Here is a 23314-nt window from a genome sequence, read left to right as displayed (position 1 = left end):
GACTTGATCAGCAGAAACAGGACAGCCAACAGCAATAAATAAGAATCAATCAGCATCACATGCATGGACCCCATTCACACGGAACCCTCAAGGCAGGCTACATACTTCTCAGCCGCAGAGTCGTCTTCAATCGGGAAAATTTGTGCAACAGTTGATCGTAGGCTTTCTAGGTGAATGACGGACGTTGATTGGTGTAATCAAAGACAAGATGGTCAGCAGTCTGACGCCGAGTCCCATCACCAAGCCAGACAGACTACTCAGCCAGCCTTGATAGCCTTCTGCATTCCGACGAGTAATTGCTGCAACCAGTTCGGCCCTCAGTCTCCGGAGTGGCTGACTATCACACCGGCTTACGCTGCATAGTGTAGGGGCCGGGCCGCGCAGGTGCGTTTACGAGCGTTGTCGAAAGAGCCGTGGCGTGGAGCTGGCATAAGACACGCTAGCCTGATCCGAGCATATCTGATGTTTTGGGCCGCGGCTGAAATATATCAACCATGTCCACCTTCTGATAGGTGGCCAGGCATCACTTCGGTTATGCCGCATTCCCGCTTACTGGCCAATGTTGTGCTTTCGCTGGCAAGGCGACCCCCATATGGCGTCTGCTGGACCTTTTTGCGAGATGCTGTTTTCAGGGGAAACGAATGACTTGCAGAAGTAAGGGTTCCAACCAGCTCTTGGCCAAAACCAACTGTGCAACTGAGAGCCTGGTTGGTTGAAAGCTTTGAAATCTGTGAACGTCATGTGGTTGCAGCATAGTGGAGCTGTAAGGCTGTGTTGCAGATGCTGCCTGCGTTCGTTAGCCTCATGGCACGCATGGCAGTTCACGTGGCCGCACTGTCTAGTGCGCAAAATCCGTGATGTCAATCGGATCTTGCTCGGTAATTAAATGAAGAAACCAGCCGTTTCTCATGTATTTCCTGATTCACGATAGGATCAATCTCATGGGCACCGCATGGCAGGAGTAGATTAAACTCAAAGTCTAGTCCTTGTTGTTACTACTGTCACTTTCCTAATCATTCGTATGCTCACTGCAGTTTCTAACTCTTATTTACCACCACCGGACATCATCTGTTGGAACTTGAGAAATTGTTGGTACTGTTCCATGTCAAGGGACACTCCAGCGGTAGCAAGAGATTGACCTCCAACGGTGCTGGGGGTAGCTTTTTTGTCCGATCCTCTTCCATCTTTGGCCTCGTCCTCAGAATCATCGTCACTTTCTTTCTCTGTCTCGGAGCTATCTTCAGACTCGAGGTTTCGCGCAGGATTTTTCAAACCCTGCTGGAAGCGACTAGCCTGGGTGAATCTGTGCGGCGTCGGCGAAGGTACGGTCTTCCTAACATCATATCGCCAGCCCTCGCGTCTAGCCTCGTCTGCCTCAGTCGCTCCGTTCACATTGATGAGATAGTCGTCGAACTCTTTGAACCCCTTTGCAACCTTTTTGAATTGCTTCTTGCCAAGACTGGGTTTGGGCTCGTCTGCCTCTTTTGATATGTATTGGTACTCAACTAGAGCAATGGCTGTTTGAAAAGCGTTTCGGATTTGTCTACATCATTTGGTTGTCAGTAAACTTAGCGATTCTAGACATTGAAATACATTACTCGAAAGCTGGGCGAGTGAGACATAACCATACCTCCCATTCCACGTGTATCGTCCTTCAAGCTCAAGGCGATTGTAGTGCTTTTCGGCAAAGCTCATGATTTCCTTCTCTTTTATCTTGAAGTTCTGGGTCCTCGTACTGCGCTGCTCTTCCTTGGCTCTTTTGATGAACTTCTCGTAAATCTTGAGAGTCACTGGGAGATCCAAATCGTTGTAGGAGAGTGACATCTGAATCCTTGACTTGAATGCTGGATCGATGGCTCCCACACGGTTGGAGGTAAGAAATAGAATCCCCGCGTAGTACTCAAGTGTGCGAAGGAATACGCTCGTCACGGCATTGTGACGGATGTTGTCTCGAACTCTCTTCGCGAGGAAGATGTCAGCCTCATCCAGCAATAGCACGCAACCCCATTTATGTGCAAGCTTGAAGCTATATTGCAAGTTGGTCTCGACTTCGGCCGCCGTCTCTCCAATATCGCCGCATGTAATGGGGAAGAGAGGTCGATGGGTGTCATCGGCAACGCACTCAGCCGTCGACGTCTTCCCCACGCCAGGCGGACCGTGGAGAAGAATGACAAGGCCAGCCCCTTTGCCCTTGACAAGATCCAGCGCTGTTCCTACGCTACGTGAGACGCCAGGAGATGACTCTGCGGCCCGCTTGTTCTCATGCGTTTTTACCAGTGCCCTGACAGTCTCCTTGTGGTCTTCAGAAATGACGAGGTCGTTGAAGTTATTCTCAAACACAACTTCTTTCAGGTCTGTTGTCCAGATGGTTGCCCACTGTCTAGATCGAAGAACGAAGGCGTAGACGTAAGGCTGCATTAACATCAAATCTTCCTCTGTCAGATCTTCTTCCTGCAACGGACCTAACATCCTGGTCAGCTTCTGACCGAAGGCGGCAGCATGCTCTTCATCGTATACGAGGTCGTTAAAAATGACATCGCCACCGCAACAACCTGGTTCACGATGATAACACCAGGATCCTTCAATAGTCTCCCTTTTGTCCCTTCGTGTGAGCTCTTCCGACGATATACTGGTCTTCATTCTCCACTCAGTTTTAGCCGTCATCGCGAGGCGCATGTCGACTATGACTTGATTGTCTAAGTCATGAGATGGCTCATCGAGTGTTTTGCCACGAGCCAGCTTGTGGCAACTTGTTTCTCGAGTCAAGTCCAGAAACCTCGTGCCCATTGCTTCGAATTCGGCTCGTAATGTATTCTGCTTCGGGTCGAACCGCAAAGGATAAACGGGTAACGAAGTAATCAATCGTTTTCCATGAAACCGATGAATTGGGAGTCTCTGTAGTTTTGGGATGTATGCGGTGCCATCGGATCCAAAGCTTAAGCAGTCCAGAACAAAACCGTCCACAGGAACAGGCTTCTCCACGTCACTTCGCGGGTACCTAGCTTCGTACTGCAGTGGCTCGCGACCGCCCGCCATGTTGATGACTCGGTAAGCTTGATTGGGGTCAGAAGGCGTAATAACGATGTCTCCCCGTGCAAAGAGATGCCAAAGATCGTCATACTCGATTTCAAGCGCCGTTCCATCCTTGACCTTTTGGCGCAGGTCCAAGGTGGACTTCAGGTCGTTATCAAGAAAGTGGACAAGTAGCTTCAAATCTTCCACAAGGTTCTTATCATCAAAGTCATGCTGAGTCGGATTTTCGCGAATAGGCTCAGCCGCTTGCTTCTGAGATTCTTTTCGGTGATTAGAGGGTGTGCCAGTGTGCATCCAAGCTTCCAGTTCAGCCTGACTCTTCCTGATTGCATCATGGTGCTCAGCGAAGAATTTGAAAGGCCGGAGAAACGCGACGCCGCTGTGCACCTTTACACCGTCCATCTTAGTCGATTGTGCAAGGCCCATTATAGCTCGTCCAGTTATCTTCTCGAGATGTGACAAAAGAGACCACGACCTGATTCGCAGACGCTCTGGGGTCTTCAGAGAGCCGCTTTGCAACGGTATACCTTCAGCATTCCCAGGCGTTTGGTGAGACAGACTGTGCGATTCATTGTCCAAGGTCAAAAGAGTAGGTGGAATCCTTCCGGTGACTTGTACTTCTAGGGCTGGTTGCTGAGCGCAATGCAGCATAGCCGTCAGCCGCGTGATGCGAAACTGATTTGCGTATGACCTCCGCAGTTCATGTCGATGAATGGGAAATTTGGTCCTTTTCGGGGCTTCCCAAGTGTCATCGCGATTCTCAAAAGCAGCTTTCAGCTCCTTGAGACCGCGCTCGAGATCTTCAATCCGCAAGTTGGTAAATGTGTGGTGTAGAGATGCTTGATGGTATCGCATTTTCATCCGGCCGGATTCTTTCTCCTCTTCGAATACATGACGCACCTGTGTCGCATTCGGGTACGCCGCTCGATGGGCCGCACTTATTACCTCGCCTTCATCCTCTTCCACTGTGTCTTCTAAGGGTACATCCTCTTGATCCGCTGATGAGTGACCATCTTGTTCAGAACTCGGAGTATCGGCTTTTTGGCTCGTCGGGTCGACATTCTCACTCTCGGAACCGCAGACAGACTCCGGCATTTTATTAGCTTCGGAGGTTTCCTCGCGATCTTTTTGCTGGAATTCCTTGTTCGTGACAATGACAGAATCTTCTCGTGCTGCTTGCGATAGTTCTGGCGGCATATCCAGGTAAGGTAGGTTGTGCAGAAACCAATGGTGATGAGAAAGCCGGTGAAGGAAGGGTCTAAAAGGCAGAAAATCCCCCGTATGACAGTGTTCCTTTAAGTACGACGGGGCTATAGACCGACACCGGATTCAAATGTGTAGGAAGACACCGCCGCACTTGAGAGAGTGATGGTCCTAGGCTCTCGGTTAGCAAGGGGCTTCGGTGTCATCTCTTTCCGCACTGTCTGTATCCAGTCAATACCGACATTTGGTGACGCTGCAAATGCCACCGGTAGGTACAGAAGAACGAGACACTCACATTGGCTGATTTTCAGAAGCACTATCGTCCTCTGCATGTAACGTATCACACTTGATTGATGGAGGGTCACAGCCTGCCGTAAGCCTGCCTACAGCCTGCTTGAAATGCGTTGGTCAAACTACGCGCAGCCAATAAAGATTGGTACCACCATGCAGTCATGTAATATTCAGCGGCTATTGAGGCAACAGTAGCTCCTTCCAGCTAGGGTGTCGGAATTCAATTGCCACATGTCCTGCACTCATAATCATCCCTGGCCTTCTCTTGGAGATGATGTGATGTACGCAGGCCCAGTCCTTTCGTTCTGTTCATTACTGACAGTCTGTTCCCAAGAGTCTCATGGTTATTAACTTCAGACCATGGAGAGTGGCCAAAGAAATTCGTTCCTCCTTTCCAGGGATCGCTACCCTCAAAAAGAGGCAGTATCATTCATCGAGAATCAAATCTGTCCACCGGGACAGCTACTACCAGTGTATAGCGAGCAAAGTGGAAGTTTCGTTTCTGCAGATGAAGCATGGAAGCTGAAAGATGCGAGGTAGACGCTTGCCACTCTCTGTTTCAATACATGTGTATCTTCATTACATGTAAGACTGGCTCAACTAACAAGTTCTTCATCAACAAAAGCACAGCAATGTGGGAGCAGGCGAATGAGGAAAAGGAACGCCTTTTTTCCTTAATGACACAAGTGGAACAGAAACTTGCAAAAAAGAAAAGCGCAGCCCACATCCCACTCGACGCGGCATCGGAATTGCGACGTAGCAGCTGGTCTCAAGTTTTGACTGAGGTTGAGAGGACTGCAGAGCATTGGAGAAGTAGCCCAAACCAGGAGAGTAAAAGAATGGTCTTCATTGATAGAATTGGGCGGCATTCAGAGTCTCTGGAAGCTTGGTTAAGTTTGTTGCCGATGGGAGATTACGGAGCAAGGTAATGTGGACATTAGCCACTCCCGCCGACTTCATGCAAATTTGCACTTACGCGTTTTTTGATCAGTATCTGTGGAGTATTCAAGCTTTTCATCGGGGTATGCCTTGCCTTATGTTTTCGGTGACGTACGCAAGGGAAGCCCTATATTAACGATAGACCAGGCTGCCTCGACCTACTCCAACACCCCGGAGATCATCTTCGAATTCTTGGCACAAATTCCAGATATGATGGAAAGTTCAAGGCAGTACATGGCAATGTATCGGAACATGGGAGGCCACCGTCTTGACAAAAGAAGCTTTGAGTTGTTCCAAGCCGTTCTAGAGGCACTCATTCATGTGATGCAGTTCTTTCTGAACAGCAGGCTCAGTAGGTTGCCTTCCGATTTCCAGATACTAATCAACAATGATCTTTCCCAAGCAGGCTATGACTTACTAACTAATTAATCATCTAGAAAATGTGACCCATGCTTGGCTCAAGCAGGGAGCATACCAAGAAGATCTCCAGAAAAGTATTGAGAACGTCAGAACTAAGGTCAGAGCGTTCAGAGACGAGGCTCAGCAATGTCACGCTCAAGAAACACATGAGAGCATCCGCCTTCTATCTGAAATGAATCAACAATCGAAGACATTGGCCCCCTTTTTTCAGAGATTTTTCAAACTACTGGAGACGAATCTAGGTTTAGGTACCCAAGCTCTCCAATCTTTCCCTGCATGTTCAACACCCGTATTCCTCGCTCCTTGATTCTTTAACTTCCTATGTCCACTCAACTGGTCATATTTTTTATCCTCCCTTACCCCTCCACTTTTGCTTGCATCCTCCCCCTCTTGGACAGAAATTCCACGCGTTAAGCTAACGTGATCTCATGTAGAACAATCTGATCAGCAATCTAGTTCCTCACAACCACGAATTTCGGCTTACGACATGGTGAACGCAACCCACATCCTTCCCGGGACATCGATATCCCCGAACACGCGGGCGAATGCCGACGAACGACAAGCGGAGGCTAGAAGATCACAAGAGCGATTACTTGAATCTCTTCAATACGACCCAAGCCTTGTTCCACGGGACGTGGCCACTCAAATTCGTCTTGGCAGTAGACTGACTGGCAAACAAAAAGCCAAAGCAGCCACCCTCATACGACACGAAAGTTTCAAGTCATTCATGACGAATACAACGTCGTCAAGCTGTCTTCTCGTCAATGGAAGAGACGACACCGCTGCCGTTGACGGTATCTCACCGCTCAGTCTTGTAGCTGCTCAGGCGACGCAAAGCTTCATGGCTGCAGGGGATACCTCGACACCGTTCTACGTCATCAATTGGTTTTGCGCGGAGCACAAGCCAGCCCTCGTGGCAGCCAATAATGCTAAAACGGATCGCTGCCCCAGCAGAATGATGACGAGCCTCATCGGTCAGCTTCTCGAAAAACTGATCGATAGTGGCGTAGAGGTCGACTTATCATTCATGTACGATTCCAAGTGGCGGCATGTGGAGCAGCTCAAACCGACGACTCTGTGTTCGGTCTTTGTCAGACTAGTAGAGCAGCTTCCTCGAGGGAGTATCTTATTATGTATAGTTGATGAAATTGTCTTGTACGAGACGCGAGTTCTGGAGAGCGACACGAACGTAGTCGTGGGGAAGCTGGCAAGGTTGGCTGAGAAACTTTGCACCGGACCGCAAATTTTCAAACTTCTCACAACTTGTCAGAATAGAGCTTTGGGTATGGCGCAATATTTTGGCTACAACAACATCGTCGACTTGGGTGGCAGCACGGGCTCAGATGAATCAGCACAGTGGACGATATCAAATATGTCCATAGCATACTTGGACTCTGGGATGGATGGTCAGATGGATTGCCACGACCACGCTTGACAAAAGTCCAGGTGGCAGCACTCTGATAATTGCCAATCTGACAAGAAACTCAATCTCGAGAGTCGGCACTAATCGTTCGGACATGTGCTGTTTATTTAGCTTCATCCGCGCATTTGAGCTACTAATTCCATATCGACACTATAGTGATCCAGCCAGCTTAGGTGACACCTCTGAAGATGGTGATCGTAAGTTCTTTTCGACAAAGATGCCATAGCTTTCCGAAATCTATCAAAGCTGTAATCCCATCATCGGCACTCTGGGCCACTCGTGATGGCATTGGGCAGTCTAGTACATTGATAGAGGGTAGATTCTCATTGAGTATTTGAACAACATCAATACTTACCACTACCTGCATCGTTGACAATAGTAAATTCACTTCTTACAAACCATCTATCTCACCTCTCAACATGGCAAACGTTATCAACACATTGACCGGCCGTTCCGATATGATACCGGTATGGAAGTACCTCCGGTCGCACTTGGCCAACTCGGTTGGCAAACACCTTTGTCGAGCAGCTTTCCATAATTTGCAGGCGAGAATCGGGAAAGACCAAGCATGGACTCCTGAAATACCCCGATGTCATCAAAACGAAATCGAACACGGTTCTTTGATGCAGATATCTAGTTTGTCGGCTTTGTCTGGTTAACCCTGTCACGATGACTCTGTGTTCGGTTTTCTTTGTCCGTTCCACTCTCTTTGCTCACCTTCACACTCTGTTCAGCTTTCTTTATTAGACGGCATTGGTGTTCTCTACACGGAGATCCTGTTATAAATGAGAAGAGGAGAAGGACTCTGGTGGGATGAGACAACGATCCGTCTTTCAATTATTCCTCATTCACTCTCACTCTCTAAGAAGTGCGAAGCACTACCAACGAAACATCTTGTACGGCTTGATTTGTGACTTATGACTTTCAGTCATTTGCGTGAGTTTACAAAATGGAACATGAAGCTTACGCGAAGAATTACATGAGATATATCAAGTCCGGCTACCTGACTGCATGCGTGGATGATGCGGTACCCGAAGCCTTCTCAGGGCCCTCCGCACCGCCTCGAGTATGGTCTTTCGATATGACAGGCATGAGAGACGTTTTGCGTCCAAAACAGGCAGCTTCGGAACAGAGTGAGATAGACTTCAGAGTAGAAGCAACCGCCGAGATGGAAGAACCAGAGGGCGAAACGACGGCGGAAAGACTATCCCAGTATCTCATGTGCAATAGGGTCTGGCCCCGGCAGGCGGAAAAACGCGAGATGTTCTGCGAGGCCAAGCTGAGTGTTGACCGAGAAAGAACTTGGGACTTCATAATCGGGAACGATCTCTTCAAGAAATTCGTCCGGAGGAAACCACAGGCAACCCGTTGCTTGCTGATTATGGCTGGGGAGCACTACGGAGAGGTAATCTCAACGACTGGCATATTAGCCGCCAATGTAATGGAAAAGTCCGCATGCAAACGGAACAAGGAGGATGTTATCCCGACTTTCGTCATTGGCTGGTTCTGCGCTGATGATACCCAAATGGAGGATCGAACAGACCCTGGTAAGCCAGTCAATCTTTCCTCAAGATTAATGATGGCAAGCCTTGTGTGCAAACTTCGAGAACAGATGATGGCTGAGAAGATTGAATGCGACCTGTCGTTCATCAATAGCGAGCTCAACTGGGATGACATCGGTAAATGGGAACTTGGGGTGCTGAGCGAGATGTTTGCCAAACTGGTATTACAGACTCCTGAAGGAAGTCAGATAATTTGTGTCATCGACGAAATATGCACTTACGAGGATCACAATTTCACTGATGACGCAGACAAGGCTATCAACGCATTGGTGGCAATAGCCAATTCTGCAGAGCTGCTCACAGGACCTCGATCTTTCAAACTACTTCTGACTTTTAAGCACGAGGCTTCCGGAATAGATAAAACATTCAGAAGTGAAGATCAAGTCATGAAAGTCCCACAGGAAGCAGAGATCCCATCACCCTGTGACGACTATCCTGATTTCTCTGCCGGATTGGAACCCTGAGGCGATTCGTGGCCCGGCGGAGGTTGAGATATTAGAGACACAAAATACGTTATTGCACGTTTCAAATGACAGTTGTGGCCATGACGCTATTGTGAGAAATATGCAAAATGATGACTGAAAGCGTTACGTGATTCTTGAACACTTTTCTAAGTACTAAGTAAGGTAACTTGAGAAACACACCTCAGGAGACATGAAAGGAGCTGAAATTATAGCAGTGCAGTTCTAGTAGCTGTACAAGCAGTAACTGAAGGGAGACTCATTGATATTTCTTTACCACTTGCACCACCAAACCGAAGCATTCTTACTCTAGCAGGGGATACAGATCTGCCAATAATGAAGGCCATATGATGAGATGAGAATCTCAACATCTGCAGAGATGGACATCCCTTTGATTCATTTGTGTCTAGTGCCAGACCTCAAAATATTGCAATAAGCTACTCGGTGTCATTATTCCAACCTGATTGTCTGTGGTACCAAGACGTGGAACGTGGCTTGCAGCCACAGTGTCTATCATTGTAGTGAGATATCACATGATTCATAATGGATTTTCTTGTCATTGATTGTCATTGAATTATTGGCTTATTTGGCGCCGAGGCTTTCATTTCTCGAAAGAATTGTTGGGCATGGTCTTTGATTTCTTTTGACTGATCTTCGTCTCGCGTTTTAGAAGCCGCGCGTGGCTGGCTTGATGAATTTCTTTGTCCCGAGACGCATCGGAGTTTCCAGGGCAGTAATTCTCTAGACATTTAAAGGGCTCCAATGCTTTTTGCTGCGGGATCAAACACGCTCTTTGACACGGGTGTTTGACTTGCCGACCTTTCTCTACTTCACCCCGTAGTCATGGGTCATACACATATCCTGTTCGGTTTTCATTGTTCGCATTTCTATCTCTGCCTATCCCTCTCCCTATTAATTACCACTACTTCTTCAACCGATTGATGGAGTATGACTCAAGCTTGGGCCCTTCTATAAATGAGCAGTCGTCTCGGGGTTCAGGGAAACGGTTTCGAGAACGACAGATTGCGATAATAACCAGCACGACTCAAAAGCCAAACAGTTTTCTTTTTCTGAATATTACCAACCACCAAAAACTTCAACCTATTGAAGAGTCGCCTGGAAGCCATGTTTTCTCCCGTACCAGAGAAGGCCTACATGTATGGCATGACCGACAATGCCCACGACCCCCTTGAAACCTCTCCACCGCCTGCCTATAGCGAACTGCAGCCTTGCGTACCTGCTCAGTTCTCGACTTTCGATATGAAAAACATCAATGACGCGCTGCCTCCGATACTGAGACAAAAGGCGACGATGAAAATAACGGATTGTATCTTCAAGCATCTCAGAAATGACAAAAACCTTGTTCCGAATGACATCGTCGACTGTATTCGCAATTCCAGGAGCCTCGTTCATTGGTCCAAGGCAGATCCTTTTCTCTGCCACCCATCTCTGGAGGAGTTCCGTGAAAATTTAGACCCATCCTGCCCGGTCTGGTCAATTCTTTTTAATGGCAATGGTTCAGAAGATGCTGCGGAAAACTCCTGTAATGGGATCACGACTTTCAGCTACATAGCTGCGACAGTGGCGAACGGCCTCATAATTGAAAAAAACGCCATCACCATCACCTGGTTTTGCACCAAGTTGGACGACCATTCTGCAGAGAGATACCGCCCTCAAGCAATGATGGCTAGTCTTGTGTGCCAACTTCTGGATAAAATGATGGAAGAAAAGATTAAACTCAACCTTAGCGCCGAACCAATCGTACGCTATTGCGAAAGGCGATCAGTGAAAGCTCGTGATATGGAAACCCTTTGTCGACTATTTGCTAGACTCATGGAAAAACTGCCTGTGGGGAAAACCGTGTTCTGCATTCTCGATGGAGTTACCGCCTGCGAGAATCTGGAATCGAGGCGCGATCTATACATGGCGTTGGGCTTACTGAAGCATCTTTCTGGGGGTAGAGTCCTCAAACTCATGTTGACGTCCCAGGCCAAGATTTCGCAAATGGTGGGTTTGGGAATTATCGAAATGCTACATTATGGTTTGGCCAAACCACAGTGGGCAGAACGCCTTGTAAACGCACGCTGTCATCAATTCAAGGGACCAGCCTGGATAGATGACCCTTACGACTGTGGTCATTTAGAATGCAGATAAGATAGATCTATACTACGTTTCTCCTGTCCATGTATGACAGAGCCAGGTACCTTTAACTCGAAAGCATGGAATGAGTCAGTAGGTCGAAAGCCTTTTGGATTACCCAACTACTTATGGAGTAAAACGACTGGCATTTTCTCCTTGGTCTTCCAAAACCGATCCCTCAATTACATTCTCAGGGTGAAGCAAGCCATGCACTGATGCATAAATCCACCACTAAGCGTTGAACTCCGAATTTCGGTAGACCTCCCCGAACAAGACGTGAGCAAGGGCGACCATTGAGACCACTTAGCAACGATCCCAGCGAGCGACGACGGTCCAGTTGTCCTTGTGGAAGGCACGACCGCTGACGAGAGTGCCAACACCACGGTAGCACTTCTCAATGACGTGGTAGGCGCCATCGGAGATCTCCTTGAAGGAGTTGAGGGTCTTTGCCTTGCTGTCCTGTATTGTTCCCACATTGTCAGTCTCGTTCTCGATGTTACAAAGTTCTGAAAGGAAGCATCCACTTACCATGTTGCACCAGTAGATGGCAGAGTTATAGCTGCAGCTGACACGGCCACAGCTGCCGGGGCCGGGGCCGCGGGTGGGCTTGCCCTTGACGTCGAGAAGGTAGCGAGCACCCTGGGCGAGGCGCTTGCGGTCGGCATCGTCGTAGCCGGCGCAGTTGACGGGGGCGTCCTTGAAAGTATCATCGGCCTGGGTGACGGCAGACTTGATGGCGGCGTCGATGGCCTTGGTGGAAGTGAGAGAGGTGATGCCGAGGTCCTGGTCGTAGTTGGGGTTGATGGTGCGGAGCTCCTTGAGGACCTCCTCGACGGTGCCGGTGAGGGTGAGGTTCTCACCGCCGGGGTGGGCCTGGACCTCCCACTCGATGGCCATGAGGTGGAAGCCCTCGACGCCCATGGGGCCGTTGACGTCCTTGTCAATAGTCGTGCCCTGTTATTTCGAGTGTCAGTTGCATCTGGAAATTTTAATGGAGAAAATGCGTTGCAAAGAATTACCTTGACAGCCATAGCGGCAAGAGAGAGGAGGGAGATGTTCTTGATCTGCATCTTGACGGTTGGAGTGTGGACTGATAGTGCGGGTGGTGCTTGGTGGGGTGAAGTTGGGATCTGGCTATGATATTGAATGGAAGTTTGTGGTGGAGGAAAAAGAGATAAGATTCACTTGTGCGGGATAAAGCGTGGTATTTTATACCGGGCAAGTGAGTATTCGATCACCCGCCTCCATATTCACACAACGACCTCACGATGCCCTCTACCTTTCCGCCTCAGGCTCCCGGCGCTGTCTTCACCTATCACAGCAGGGCAATCACGTGAAATTCGGTCCTTTGTCCAGCTTTTGATACCCAACAAAGGAAGGAAGTGTCTGCAAGGATCGATCGGACCTTTCCATTGAGATATTTGGAACAATGGCTAAGGAAGCGATTTCGTGAACACAACATCATGCTAAAGGTATTCCACACCACGGCAGGAACGTGTGTGTGCTCACCCAAGACCTACTGCCGTTTGGAAATGGACCGTCGACTCACAAATATGTTTGATTGATACCTTTAGCAAACCTGGCCAAGTTTGCCCAGGTAATCTAGACCACCTCGACCACTATATAGTACTTTGATGAGAGCGTTGGCAGTGATACCACACTACTTTATATACAAGCCATGTATGCTCGCTTCGGCACTCGTGATGTCTTGGAAGATGTTTCGGTTTTAGTCTACTTAGCATCTCACTCAAACCTTGTGGTTATGGCGAGGGCATACTTGCTGTTGAACATCTTACAATGATTGTGAGATCTGGACTAGTGTGACACATGGACAACACGAAGAGACTAGGGAAATCTTGGAGATTGTCAGCTCATCATTCGACCATCATCAGAGCTAACACACAAATAACCAGGAACCCACCCGTTCATGGAAAGGAAGAAAAGAAGAAACATCATGGATTCGATCAAGCAATTAAGACTCCTTAGCCCACTGCTTCCCACTCCAAAGATTCCCCGTCGTCCACAGCCAGTAGTCCCGACCCTTGATCATCCACACCATGAAGCTGGGCAGCTGATATCCCATGGCGGCCCCGACCCCCTTGCTCTTTCCCACCGGAACCAACTGAGTCTCACGGACGTCCTCCTCGAATAGTCTATCCTTGTCACTGGCGCTCTCCGGACTTTCAGAAGCCAGCAGTAGGTCCCGCTTAATGTTGGCGCACATGACCGGAACCGCACTCAGGATGTTGTGAATAGATGGCCTGGCGAACGAAGACGCGTCGCCGATGGCGTAGACGCGGGGTCCAGCTGGATCAACGCGAAGAGTTAGGGGGTTCGTATTGACTCGTCCATCAAAGAGGAGCAGATCGTTGTCGATGAAGCTCGTGTTCGGTCGTGTACCAGTTGCGGGGATGTAAAGTTCGGCCTCAATTGTCTTCCCACTGTCCAGAGTGACCATTGCATTTGTCGTCACTCCTGTGATTCCAGCTTCAGCCGGCACCACATCCTTTACCCGAACCCCTTTCAGGACAGTGACTCCGACCTGAGCGAGATAACCCTCTGCTTTGCGGGCGATAGCAGGACGAAGCGCGGGAAGAATTTCAGGGGCAGATGAGACAAGGGTAATGGGAACCTTTGGACGTTGCGACTTTCGACCATTCAAATGCTCGCCCAGCTCGCCGGCGGTCTCGACACCCGCTGGCCCTCCACCTACGACCACTATGCTTCTCGCCTTCGGCAAAGTCTCGCGGAAATCGGCCCAGCTTTTTCGTAAACTTTCAGAGTCGCTGTCGAGACCGAGGAGAGGCGAGGGAGTTGATGCACCAGTAGCAACCACTAGGGCGTGGTAGGAAAGAGTGATTGGATCGCTCTTGAATTTCGGGGTGACGGACACAGTTCTCTCACCATGCCTTAGACTTGTTGCGGTTCCTTGAATGAAAAGGGACCTTCCACTATCGTACTGCTTGAAGACGCTGGGTATGTCGACGAAGAGCTTGTCTTGGGGAAACATGTCGTCAGATATCAGTGCGCGGGGGCATGCAGGCCGGCACATGACTTCTGCGGAGGGGCTGACGAGAACGACCTTGAAGTCTGTTGCGCTTGGTAAAGCTGGAATGGCATGTTTGAGAAGATAGTGAGCTGTGGATAGACCGCCATAGGAGCTACCGAGGATGACGATGAGTTTCTTTGATGCAGTGGGGTCCGTCATGACTGGAAGCAACCGAGGATTGGGATTGATCACACACAGACAATGCGAATATAGAGAGGCCTTATATACTTTGATCATATCTCACTCATTCTAAAGCTAACTGGTCTTATTGACTTACACGGGGCCAATATGCTCTATCCCGGGCCATCACGGGCGGATGAACACTGCTTAGTACGCTTAGGTAATGATGGATTGTGGCGGTGGCTTGCCGAATAGGAGATCAGTGGCTGGTCCTTCGGCCGAATTGCGGACGAGTTCACTCACGTCTTGTGCCGTGCTTCATCTCTATTCATTTGATTCAAGATTGGTAAATCGCCATTCGATTACACGTATGCTAATAGTTATCCCTCAATGCTGACAGTGTTCATGGTCACGTGGAGTTGAGATAGACGCGAGTGGGGTGAGTGAGAAGGACTTATTCATCTCGTTCGGCCGAACTGTGTCCCGGCCGAGACATAGATACATGTACGGAACCATCTAAAGCTTCGTTGGCAATTGTCGCTGACAATAAATATGCGGCGACCGCATTCCAAGATTCAAGATCCAGAAGTGCACTTATGCAGTCCCTCGAGTCAGGAATTGAACAGCGTACACTGGTAAACCCCACGTGCCTCGGATGAAGCAAAAAGACTCGGGGAACGCCGAGTGACGGGGATTGAAAGTCGGCTCGGGATGACATAATGACAACTGGAAATGGCCCGACCTGCAGCATCAGAAAATTTCTAGAACGACACCAAAGAAAAAAAAGAAAAGCAGAAACTTCACTGGTCGGGGTTTTTGGGTCCTGTCTTACGTAAGGCAGAGAGACAAGTGTGCCGCTGGATGTATCGTGTGGGGTGTTCTTTACCGCCGCCGTTCGCCGCAAAGCCGCTGCAAGGCCCGGACCCTATGTCGCTGCGTTGCACTGTCGCGGCGCTGTCAGGTCACTCGTTGGTGTACCTGCACTGGCACGGTGGTACTGAACAGCGTGCTGGGTACCTGTATGGTCAGGCGCCTTAGGTAAGCTCGGTAAGGTACCTTTACGTAGCAGAGGGGTGGGAAAGTGACCATTTTTGGTAGGTGGGCGGATATCTTCGGCGTTGGCGGGGTCATTTTTCACTCCCGATTCCTGTGCTCTCCCTCGCTCCGTCTCAATTCTCGCACCATCCCACCACGACGATTGCGTTTCTCTTTTCCTACCACTTGCATATCTATAGTCCGTGGACTGACTTTCATTCTTACACTTTCTCCTTTCCTACTTCTTCTCCTTCCTCCCTTCTCCTCTTTTCCTCTATCAGCCTCCCTCCTATAAGCCAACCACATTATACCCATCCCAATCGCAATCATGGGAGACGCCATCAACGCCACTCGTGCGGCCGTCACCGCAAAGTCGGCCACCGAGCTCATCGGCAACACGCCTCTGGTCCGCCTCAACAAGATCCCTCAGAGCTTGGGTATCGAGTGTGAGGTCTACGCCAAAGTCGAGCTCTTCAATGCTGGCGGCAGTGTCAAGGACAGAATCGCCCTGCGCATGATTGAGGAGGCCGAGCGGACTGGCCGCATCAAGCCTGGTGACACTCTCATCGAGCCTACCAGTGGAAACACGTATGTCCTAACGAAGCTTAAAATCACCAAATTTCACGACTAACGTTGAACAGTGGTATCGGTCTGGCCCTCGTTGGCGCCATCAAGGGCTACAAGACAATCATCACCCTCCCCGAGAAGATGTCCGCCGAAAAGGTCTCCGTCCTCCGCGCCCTTGGCGCCACCATCATCCGTACCCCGACCCAAGCCGCCTGGGACAGCCCCGAGTCGCACATTGGCGTCGCCCGCCGCCTTGAGAAGGAGATCCCCAACGCCCACATCCTCGACCAGTACGGCAACCTTGACAACCCGCTCGCCCACGAGTTCGGCACCGCCGAGGAGATCTGGGCCCAGACGGGCGGCAAGATCGATGCCCTCGTCGCCGGCGCCGGCACGGGAGGTACAATTTCCGGCATTGCCCGCGGTCTGAAGAAGCACAACAAGGACGTCAAGATTATCGCTGCCGATCCCCACGGTAGTATCCTCGCCCTCCCCGAGTCCCTGAACAAGGAGCACGAGAACGAGGGCTACAAGGTCGAGGGTATCGGCTACGACTTCATCCCTGACGTTCTCTCCCGCGACCTCGTCGACAAGTGGTACAAGACGGAGGACCGCGAGTCCTTCCAGCTCGCAAGACGCCTCATCGCTGAGGAGGGTCTCCTCGTCGGCGGCAGCTCTGGCTCCGCCATGGCAGCCATGGTCCGCGCCGTCAAGGATCTCGGTCTCGGAAAGGGCCAGACCGTCGTCGTCGTTCTCCCCGATAGCATCCGCTCCTACCTCTCCAAGTTCGCTGACGACGACTGGCTCGCCGCAAACGACCTCCTCCCTGAGGTCAACGGCCTCGAGACCCAGGCCACCTCCAATGGCAACGCCACCAGCGCAAAGGGCTCCGTCGACCCCTATGAAGGCGCCACCGTCCGCGCTCTCCGCCTCAAGCCCGTCATGTCCGTTCCTGCAACGAGCCCCTGCTCCGAGGCGTCCGAGATCATGCGCGACAAGGGCTTCGACCAGCTTCCCGTACTCTCCGCGAGCGGTCACAAGCTCGTCGGTCTGGTTACCCTCGGTAACCTGCTCAGCTACATCTCCTCAGGCCGCGCCACGGGTTCCAGCCCCGTCAGCGACGTCATGTTCGACTTTGGCCGCTTCGATGAGGTCGTCACGGATCCCAGACAGGCTGGTGAGACGGGCGAGAAGAGCAAGAAGAAGCGCAACTTTGTCGAGATTACCCTCGACACCCCTCTCTCCACCCTCAGCAAGTTCCTCGAGTGGAACAGCGCTGCTGTTGTTACTGAGAAGGCCGAGGGCGCTAAGAACCTGTCCAAGCCCGTGGCTGTCGTCACAAAGGTCGATCTGCTCACCTGGGTCGTCAACAAGAAGGCCTAAACGCTTCCCCTCTTTTTTCCTACGATAATCAAAAAAATCACGACTTGACCTATATAGAGTATCAAGGTTACGCATGAGGATGCAGATGATGTTGTTTTTTTACCTGGGTATCGGCGTTTTGAAAGCGGGCATAGCAAAGGTGGCAGGGGCGAATCTTGGGTCGCATCAACTGACCCCGGTTGGCAGCATTTGCTTGGAAATCTTGGGATGGGAGTAGACTCAACATCTACATAGAGAACAGGGCAGCCAGTCTGATCCTATAAGGATAGAATCACAACCACAAAGTTTTTTGCGCAAGCTTCAGGTCACCAAAATAACTTTCGTCATTGTCATCAACGTATCAATTATGTGCTTTAATTACTATTTGCCCTTTACCACAATACACATCATATCCGCTGGGCAATCCAGGACCACCACTTATCGGGGCCCGTCGCGCTGCCAGTAACATTGCCCGCGATAACATCCACCTCCACGTCAAACTCGCGCAGCTGGTCAAAGGTGAACTTCTCGGTGCCATACGCGCCCAACCAATCATCGTGCTCCTCCGAACCGACATCATCAATGCCGACGCCAGAATCCAACAGGCCCTTGCTGCGCGACGACCGTATCCGCGTAATCTCAGCCTCCAGGTTCGACTTGACCAGCGCGCCAGGCAGCGCCGTAAACAGATCCGTCTTGTTGGCGGCAACGAGGACGGGGATGGGCGGGGGCGGCTTGGACGACTTGCTCGAGGCGGCGCGCTTCTGGAGACCGAGGAGGACTTCGTAAAGGTAGCTCGCCGTGGGCGCGAGGGCCTCGTTCTCGCCAATGGCGGCGGCGTCGACCATGAAGACGATGGCTTTAAGCTTGGAATTCTTGCTGTTGCTGCCGCCGGCGCCGCTGGCGAGCTTGCCGAGGGCGTAGTTGCGGAGCTTGCCGTGGCCGGGCGTGTCGACGAGGAGGAACTTGGTGTGGGTGCCGCTGGTGTCGTCGTGATTGCGGAAGCTCTGGGCCGTCTTGCTGTCGCGCGAGGCCGTGAGCTCGACGGTTTGGGGGCGCTGGCTCGTGTGGGTTGTCGCGGGGGCGTCGCCTCGTTCGAAGAGGGTGAGGAGGGCGGTCTTGCCTGCGCCGGCGGGGCCGAGGAGGAGGACGGAGGGGAGGGTTGTGTAGGATGTTGACTTGATGAGGATGTAGTGGAGGAGGATGGGGAAGAGGAGGACGATGGCGGCGCCGATGAGGATGACGGGCGTCGAGGGTGTCATGATGAATTCGAGGAACTCTGTGAAGGAGCCCATCTTGTCGGCCATGGTTGCGGTTTCGCTGTTGCTGGCGATGGTGAGAATTGTCGAGTGTGTTGAGAGAGTGTCCCCGGAGACCCTGCGCGAAACGGCTGACTAGGGGTGGAGGGGTTGGACGGTGTGAGTCGTGTCGGGTGGTCGTTGACAGATTTCCAGAAGAAATCGCCAAATGCCGTCAGTGGAGCTCTTTCCTTCCCCAACGAGCGCAAGAGACAGGAGAGTGGCAGGAGTGGCAGGTGGTACGTGCACCTCGGAACTTCAGCCACAGTTTACCCGCTTTTTCGGACGAGGCTGAGGGAGGCCGAGGAATCCGCCCTAACCTCTAAGGTGAGGCTAAGCATGGGTGTTACTGGCACTTTATGCCAAGCTTTGGGGCGCTGAGTCTTCCCCAGCCAATCACGGCTATCACGGCAGACGACTGCAGCAGTGGTCGACCCGCCTTTGTCAGCTCAGCCTCGCTAGTCCGATTTAGGGGGAGGGTCTCCCGGCGATCCCCTTCCACTCACTGCACTCGGTGCTCACCTCGAATTCCCCAGTCGTCAACGCTTTGCCAACGCTGCCGAGCTCTGCCAAAGCTGACGACACGCAATCTCGTCACTCTTGGCTTCCGAGCGTCTTTTCCGTCCTCCTTCCAACTGTGGCACCTTTTTTCTCTGTTTGTTTCCACTCTGCTGTGTTTATCATCAATCTCTCGTTTGTTGGTGACACCCCTGTCCACCGTTGCGCGCGTGCGAGCCCCCCGTCTCAATTCTTTCGCCTGGACCGCATCCATCCATCCATCCATCCCCTTACCTCAAGCAATGCGACGCTAGGTTCGAGCCGAAGTTTAAACTCCCCGAACAAAATAATACTCTTTCCTTTCCCACCCTCCACAGCTCCTCCCAATCGATAACCGACCGTCCTCCTTCTCAATCCGAGACATCGAAAGAAAGGCTTGGCCCTCGCGACCGCCGACCCGCCGACTTCGATGGACAAATCTACCACGCCGGCCGCCGCCGCTGCCGCCGCGTCCGTGGCCCCGAATCAACCTGCAAACAAGACGAGCGCCGCGGCGCCTACACTGAATAATGAGCTGGAGATGGGAAGCATCGGCGGCGATGCGCCTAGCGCAGATAACGACATCATGCAGGTTGCGCGTGTAGGAGACGTTCCGGCCATGGAGAAGCTCTTCGAGTCGGGCGAGTACGATGCGACCTTCACCGATGATGAAGGCATCACACCCTTGCATGTAGGTTGCATGCTACCTCTTTGAAGGCCTCCCAACCTTTGTCACGGCCAGGTCTGATCTCATTGTGCTAATACATCCCAGTGGGCAGCTATAAACAACCAGTATGCCATGTGCAAGTTCCTCATCGACAATGGCGCAGAGATCAACAAGAAGGGAGGCGAGTCCATCGCAACACCTCTCCAATGGGCCGCCCAGAGATGTCACTACTACACCGTCAACCTCCTTCTCCAACACGGAGCCGATCCCCTCATCACCGACGCCCAGGGCTACAACACCCTCCACATCTCGACCTTCAATGGCAACACCCTCCTCCTAGTCCTCCTGCTCCACCAAGGCATCCCCGTAGACGTGCTCGATAGTTACGGTCACACGGCGCTCATGTGGTCCGCCTACAAGGGCTTCCCTCAATGCGTGGACCTCTTCCTCCGCTGGGGCGCTAGCATCCACACCACGGACGAGCAGGGCTTCACCGCGCTTCACTGGGCGTTAGTAAAGGGCTCCCCGGCCTGTATACAGAGGCTCCTCGAGTACGGAGCAGATCGATTCGCAAAGACGCAGACTGGCAAGACGCCCGCTGTCACGGCTAAGGAGCTTAATACGACTGGCGCATGGCATCGGGCTCTTAAGGAGTGCGGGTACGATGAAGATGGACAGCCGATCGAGCCTAGCTTCCCTGGTTCGCGCTTCTTACGCCAGGATAAGAGGGGTTTCGTGACCAAGTTCTTGTTCTTGTGGCCCTTCCTTCTGGTCTGGTCCATGATCACGATACTGGGAAGCTTGAACGTTTTTGCTGGTGTCTTCTTCTCTCTAGTCGTTGGTTATGCGCTTCAGTGGTGTGCTCAACAGGTCATCGAGTTTGCGCCTCCCGACATGAGACACTTCCACAAGACTGTAAGTCCCTCAATTGGCATTATTAACGATCTGGACTGACAAGAGTAGCCCTGGTTGGCTGGTATCTTCTCTGCATCTTTGTTTTTGGTCGGTCTGAGGTGGTTGACTACTATTCTTCCCGCGACTACCGGGTCTGCTGGTAAGCTTAGCTACACTATACGACGCTGAATTCTTTGCTAACATCACACAGCCGGCACTTCCTCCCATTGGTGGCTCAACCTGATCTTTGGCGTATTCCTCGGTCTCTGTGCCTACTTCTACAGCGCCGCGATGAGATACGACCCTGGATTTGTCCCCAAGATGAACGGTATTGCCGAGCAAAAGGCCGTCATTGATGAGCTGCTCAAGGAGTGGAAGTTTGATGAGACCAACTTTTGTGTTACCTGCATGATCCGGACGCCTCTCCGCAGTAAGCACTGCAAGCGGTGCCAGAAGTGTGTCGCGAAACACGACCAGTGAGTAGACCTTTTACCTCTAATGTCAAACCTCACTGACCAGACTAGTCACTGTCCTTGGGTTTACAACTGCGTTGGAATTAACAACCACCGCCACTTCTTTATGTACCTGATCAGCTTGACGTTGGGCATCGTTTCCTACGACTTCCTCGTATACTACTGTAAGCATCGATTCTCTGAGCTCTACTTCCACGCTAACACCAATGGCACAGACTTCACAGACATTTCGGACAAGGTCTCAGAAACCTGCAACTTCCTTAGCCCCAGCCTCTGCAAGGTTGTCAACGCCGATGGCTACACGGCAATTCTTACTGTGTGGACAACTCTCCAGCTCACCTGGGTTGGCATGCTGCTGTTCGTGCAATTTGTCCAAGTCTCTCGCGCAATGACCACCTACGAAAACATGTTCGGCATCCAAGACGGCTCTCTCACGACCGCCTTCACCTCAACAGGCACCCCTCTCGACCCCAACCACCCGTCGTTGACTCCTCCGGAATCCACTGGCGCGCACGCTCACGGCCACAAGCACAAGGGCGGCCGTCTTCAGCAATGGTCTCGTCTCCTCGGTGTCGACCCCTTCATCGAGACCATCCGCGGTCGCGGCGCCGCAACCCAGAACAAGCGCAGGAAGAAGAACCCCTACTCCAACGGCTGCATGGCCAACTGCCGCGACTTCTGGTGCGATCCCGCGCCTACGTTTGGCCAGCGCGAGAACGGTTCTGCTATGCTGGGTGGCGAGCCTGTCAACTACACCGCCATGTACGAGAGCCCGACCCTGATGAACATGAGCAGGGGCCGGAGGAGAGCAGGCGGCTACGAGTCCGTTGCTGCAGAGGAGGTATAATAGACTTGATTTTGTCATGATTGGAGGGAGGGGTACTTGATCAGTTCCACGACTGTTGGTGGGAAGTAAAGCGGAAAGCGCTGCCCTTCCCACCCCCCTCCTTTTGCGCGCTTTGCTTTTTCTCCAAGCGACGACTTCTATGGAAGAAAGATTACGACGAGGCTTAAGATGATGTTATTTTACCCCCACAATGAAGAGAAGACGCGGCGTCAACGGGCGGCTGCAATTGCATGGCTCGGGATGTATTAATTGTCCGTATATGTAGAAGTATGACCTAGGTTGGTGTTGAGGAATGGGAGTCTTTTCTCCGTGTGTACAATCTTGACTTGGCTCCAAGCTGCTTTTGCTGTGTAATTGTATTTCATTACCGACTCCTTGTCTTGAATGTTCCCCTTTTGGTACAGACCCGGTTGCATTGGACCGCCATCCCGGAGCGAAGAGGTCCAACACAGCCATAGCTTGAATGGCCGGCCTTGTGCCAATGGAATCAGAGATGTTTTGGGTGCTTGTAAGGCATATTCACGTTAGGCGTACCGACCACTCTCCGCCAATCATAATGTAGTCAGCACAATCACCCTGCTTTTTGATAGGAGAAAGTGTTCAAGGGTATCTGCGCCTCACGTTGCTCGGGTCAATGTCTTGCCGTAAGCACTACGTCCAGAGTTGTGTAAGGAGGGGTGGTCTTCAATCAGGCAACACTAACATCGTTGTCGCTCTTGAAACTCGAAGCCAGCCTTGTCCTTTTCATCAACGCGGGCTTTTCTCAAGCGTGCATTATCTCGCGAATTAAGTCAACATACCCACTTCCTGGCACCCCCCTGTTTCTGGCACCCACAAAAACGCGAAAATCCACCACAACCCAATGCCCACCCCCAACCTCCTTTTATCACAACATTTTCAATTCGCGTCCAAATGGGCTCATCTTTTGCACATGTCTTCTTCTATATATAATGCCTCAATATACCGAAGATCAGCTTCGTCAGGCTCTCGAGGA

At 51.4% G+C, this 23314-nt stretch overlaps 9 protein-coding genes across 9 annotated transcripts; 5 read left to right on the top strand and 4 right to left on the bottom strand.

Annotated features, from left to right (window-relative positions):
• Positions 1-1044: 1044 nt before the first annotated feature.
• On the bottom strand, positions 1045-4230 carry CTAM01_13947 (uncharacterized protein; the record flags this gene model as incomplete). The annotated part of the gene is made up of 2 exons (XM_060529949.1): positions 1045-1543; positions 1631-4230. 2 exons carry the CDS (start codon positions 4228-4230, stop codon positions 1045-1047), a joined length of 3099 nt encoding a protein of 1032 aa, XP_060375451.1.
• A 657-nt stretch (positions 4231-4887) lies between these two features.
• Positions 4888-5456, top strand: CTAM01_13946 (uncharacterized protein; the record flags this gene model as incomplete). Its single annotated transcript, XM_060529948.1, has 2 exons — positions 4888-5063; positions 5153-5456. 2 exons carry the CDS (start codon positions 4888-4890, stop codon positions 5454-5456), a joined length of 480 nt encoding a protein of 159 aa, XP_060375450.1.
• A 917-nt stretch (positions 5457-6373) lies between these two features.
• Positions 6374-7321, top strand: CTAM01_13945 (uncharacterized protein; the record flags this gene model as incomplete). Its single annotated transcript, XM_060529947.1, has 1 exon — positions 6374-7321. One exon carries the CDS (start codon positions 6374-6376, stop codon positions 7319-7321), a length of 948 nt encoding a protein of 315 aa, XP_060375449.1.
• A 937-nt stretch (positions 7322-8258) lies between these two features.
• On the top strand, positions 8259-9335 carry CTAM01_13944 (uncharacterized protein; the record flags this gene model as incomplete). Its single annotated transcript, XM_060529946.1, has 1 exon — positions 8259-9335. The coding sequence occupies one exon, from the start codon at positions 8259-8261 to the stop codon at positions 9333-9335; it is 1077 nt and encodes a 358-aa protein (XP_060375448.1).
• Positions 9336-11774: 2439 nt separating this feature from the next.
• CTAM01_13943 (uncharacterized protein) lies at positions 11775-12541 on the bottom strand (the record flags this gene model as incomplete). Its single annotated transcript, XM_060529945.1, has 3 exons — positions 11775-11930; positions 12000-12425; positions 12491-12541. The coding sequence occupies 3 exons, from the start codon at positions 12539-12541 to the stop codon at positions 11775-11777; spliced, it is 633 nt and encodes a 210-aa protein (XP_060375447.1).
• A 902-nt stretch (positions 12542-13443) lies between these two features.
• CTAM01_13942 (uncharacterized protein) lies at positions 13444-14679 on the bottom strand (the record flags this gene model as incomplete). The annotated part of the gene is made up of 1 exon (XM_060529944.1): positions 13444-14679. The coding sequence occupies one exon, from the start codon at positions 14677-14679 to the stop codon at positions 13444-13446; it is 1236 nt and encodes a 411-aa protein (XP_060375446.1).
• A 1324-nt stretch (positions 14680-16003) lies between these two features.
• CTAM01_13941 (cystathionine beta-synthase) lies at positions 16004-17625 on the top strand (the record flags this gene model as incomplete). The annotated part of the gene is made up of 2 exons (XM_060529943.1): positions 16004-16263; positions 16317-17625. 2 exons carry the CDS (start codon positions 16004-16006, stop codon positions 17623-17625), a joined length of 1569 nt encoding a protein of 522 aa, XP_060375445.1.
• A 386-nt stretch (positions 17626-18011) lies between these two features.
• Positions 18012-18911, bottom strand: CTAM01_13940 (signal recognition particle receptor beta subunit; the record flags this gene model as incomplete). The annotated part of the gene is made up of 1 exon (XM_060529942.1): positions 18012-18911. The coding sequence occupies one exon, from the start codon at positions 18909-18911 to the stop codon at positions 18012-18014; it is 900 nt and encodes a 299-aa protein (XP_060375444.1).
• A 958-nt stretch (positions 18912-19869) lies between these two features.
• CTAM01_13939 (uncharacterized protein) lies at positions 19870-22320 on the top strand (the record flags this gene model as incomplete). Its single annotated transcript, XM_060529941.1, has 5 exons — positions 19870-20130; positions 20212-21021; positions 21070-21160; positions 21212-21476; positions 21525-22320. The coding sequence occupies 5 exons, from the start codon at positions 19870-19872 to the stop codon at positions 22318-22320; spliced, it is 2223 nt and encodes a 740-aa protein (XP_060375443.1).
• Positions 22321-23314: the final 994 nt, after the last annotated feature.

This window comes from Colletotrichum tamarilloi (assembly GCF_030869305.1).
Source record: "Colletotrichum tamarilloi strain Tom-12 chromosome Unknown Scaffold_109.1, whole genome shotgun sequence".
Classification (NCBI taxonomy): Eukaryota; Fungi; Ascomycota; class Sordariomycetes; order Glomerellales; family Glomerellaceae; genus Colletotrichum; species Colletotrichum tamarilloi.
This window is presented reverse-complemented; position numbering and strand designations above follow the sequence as displayed.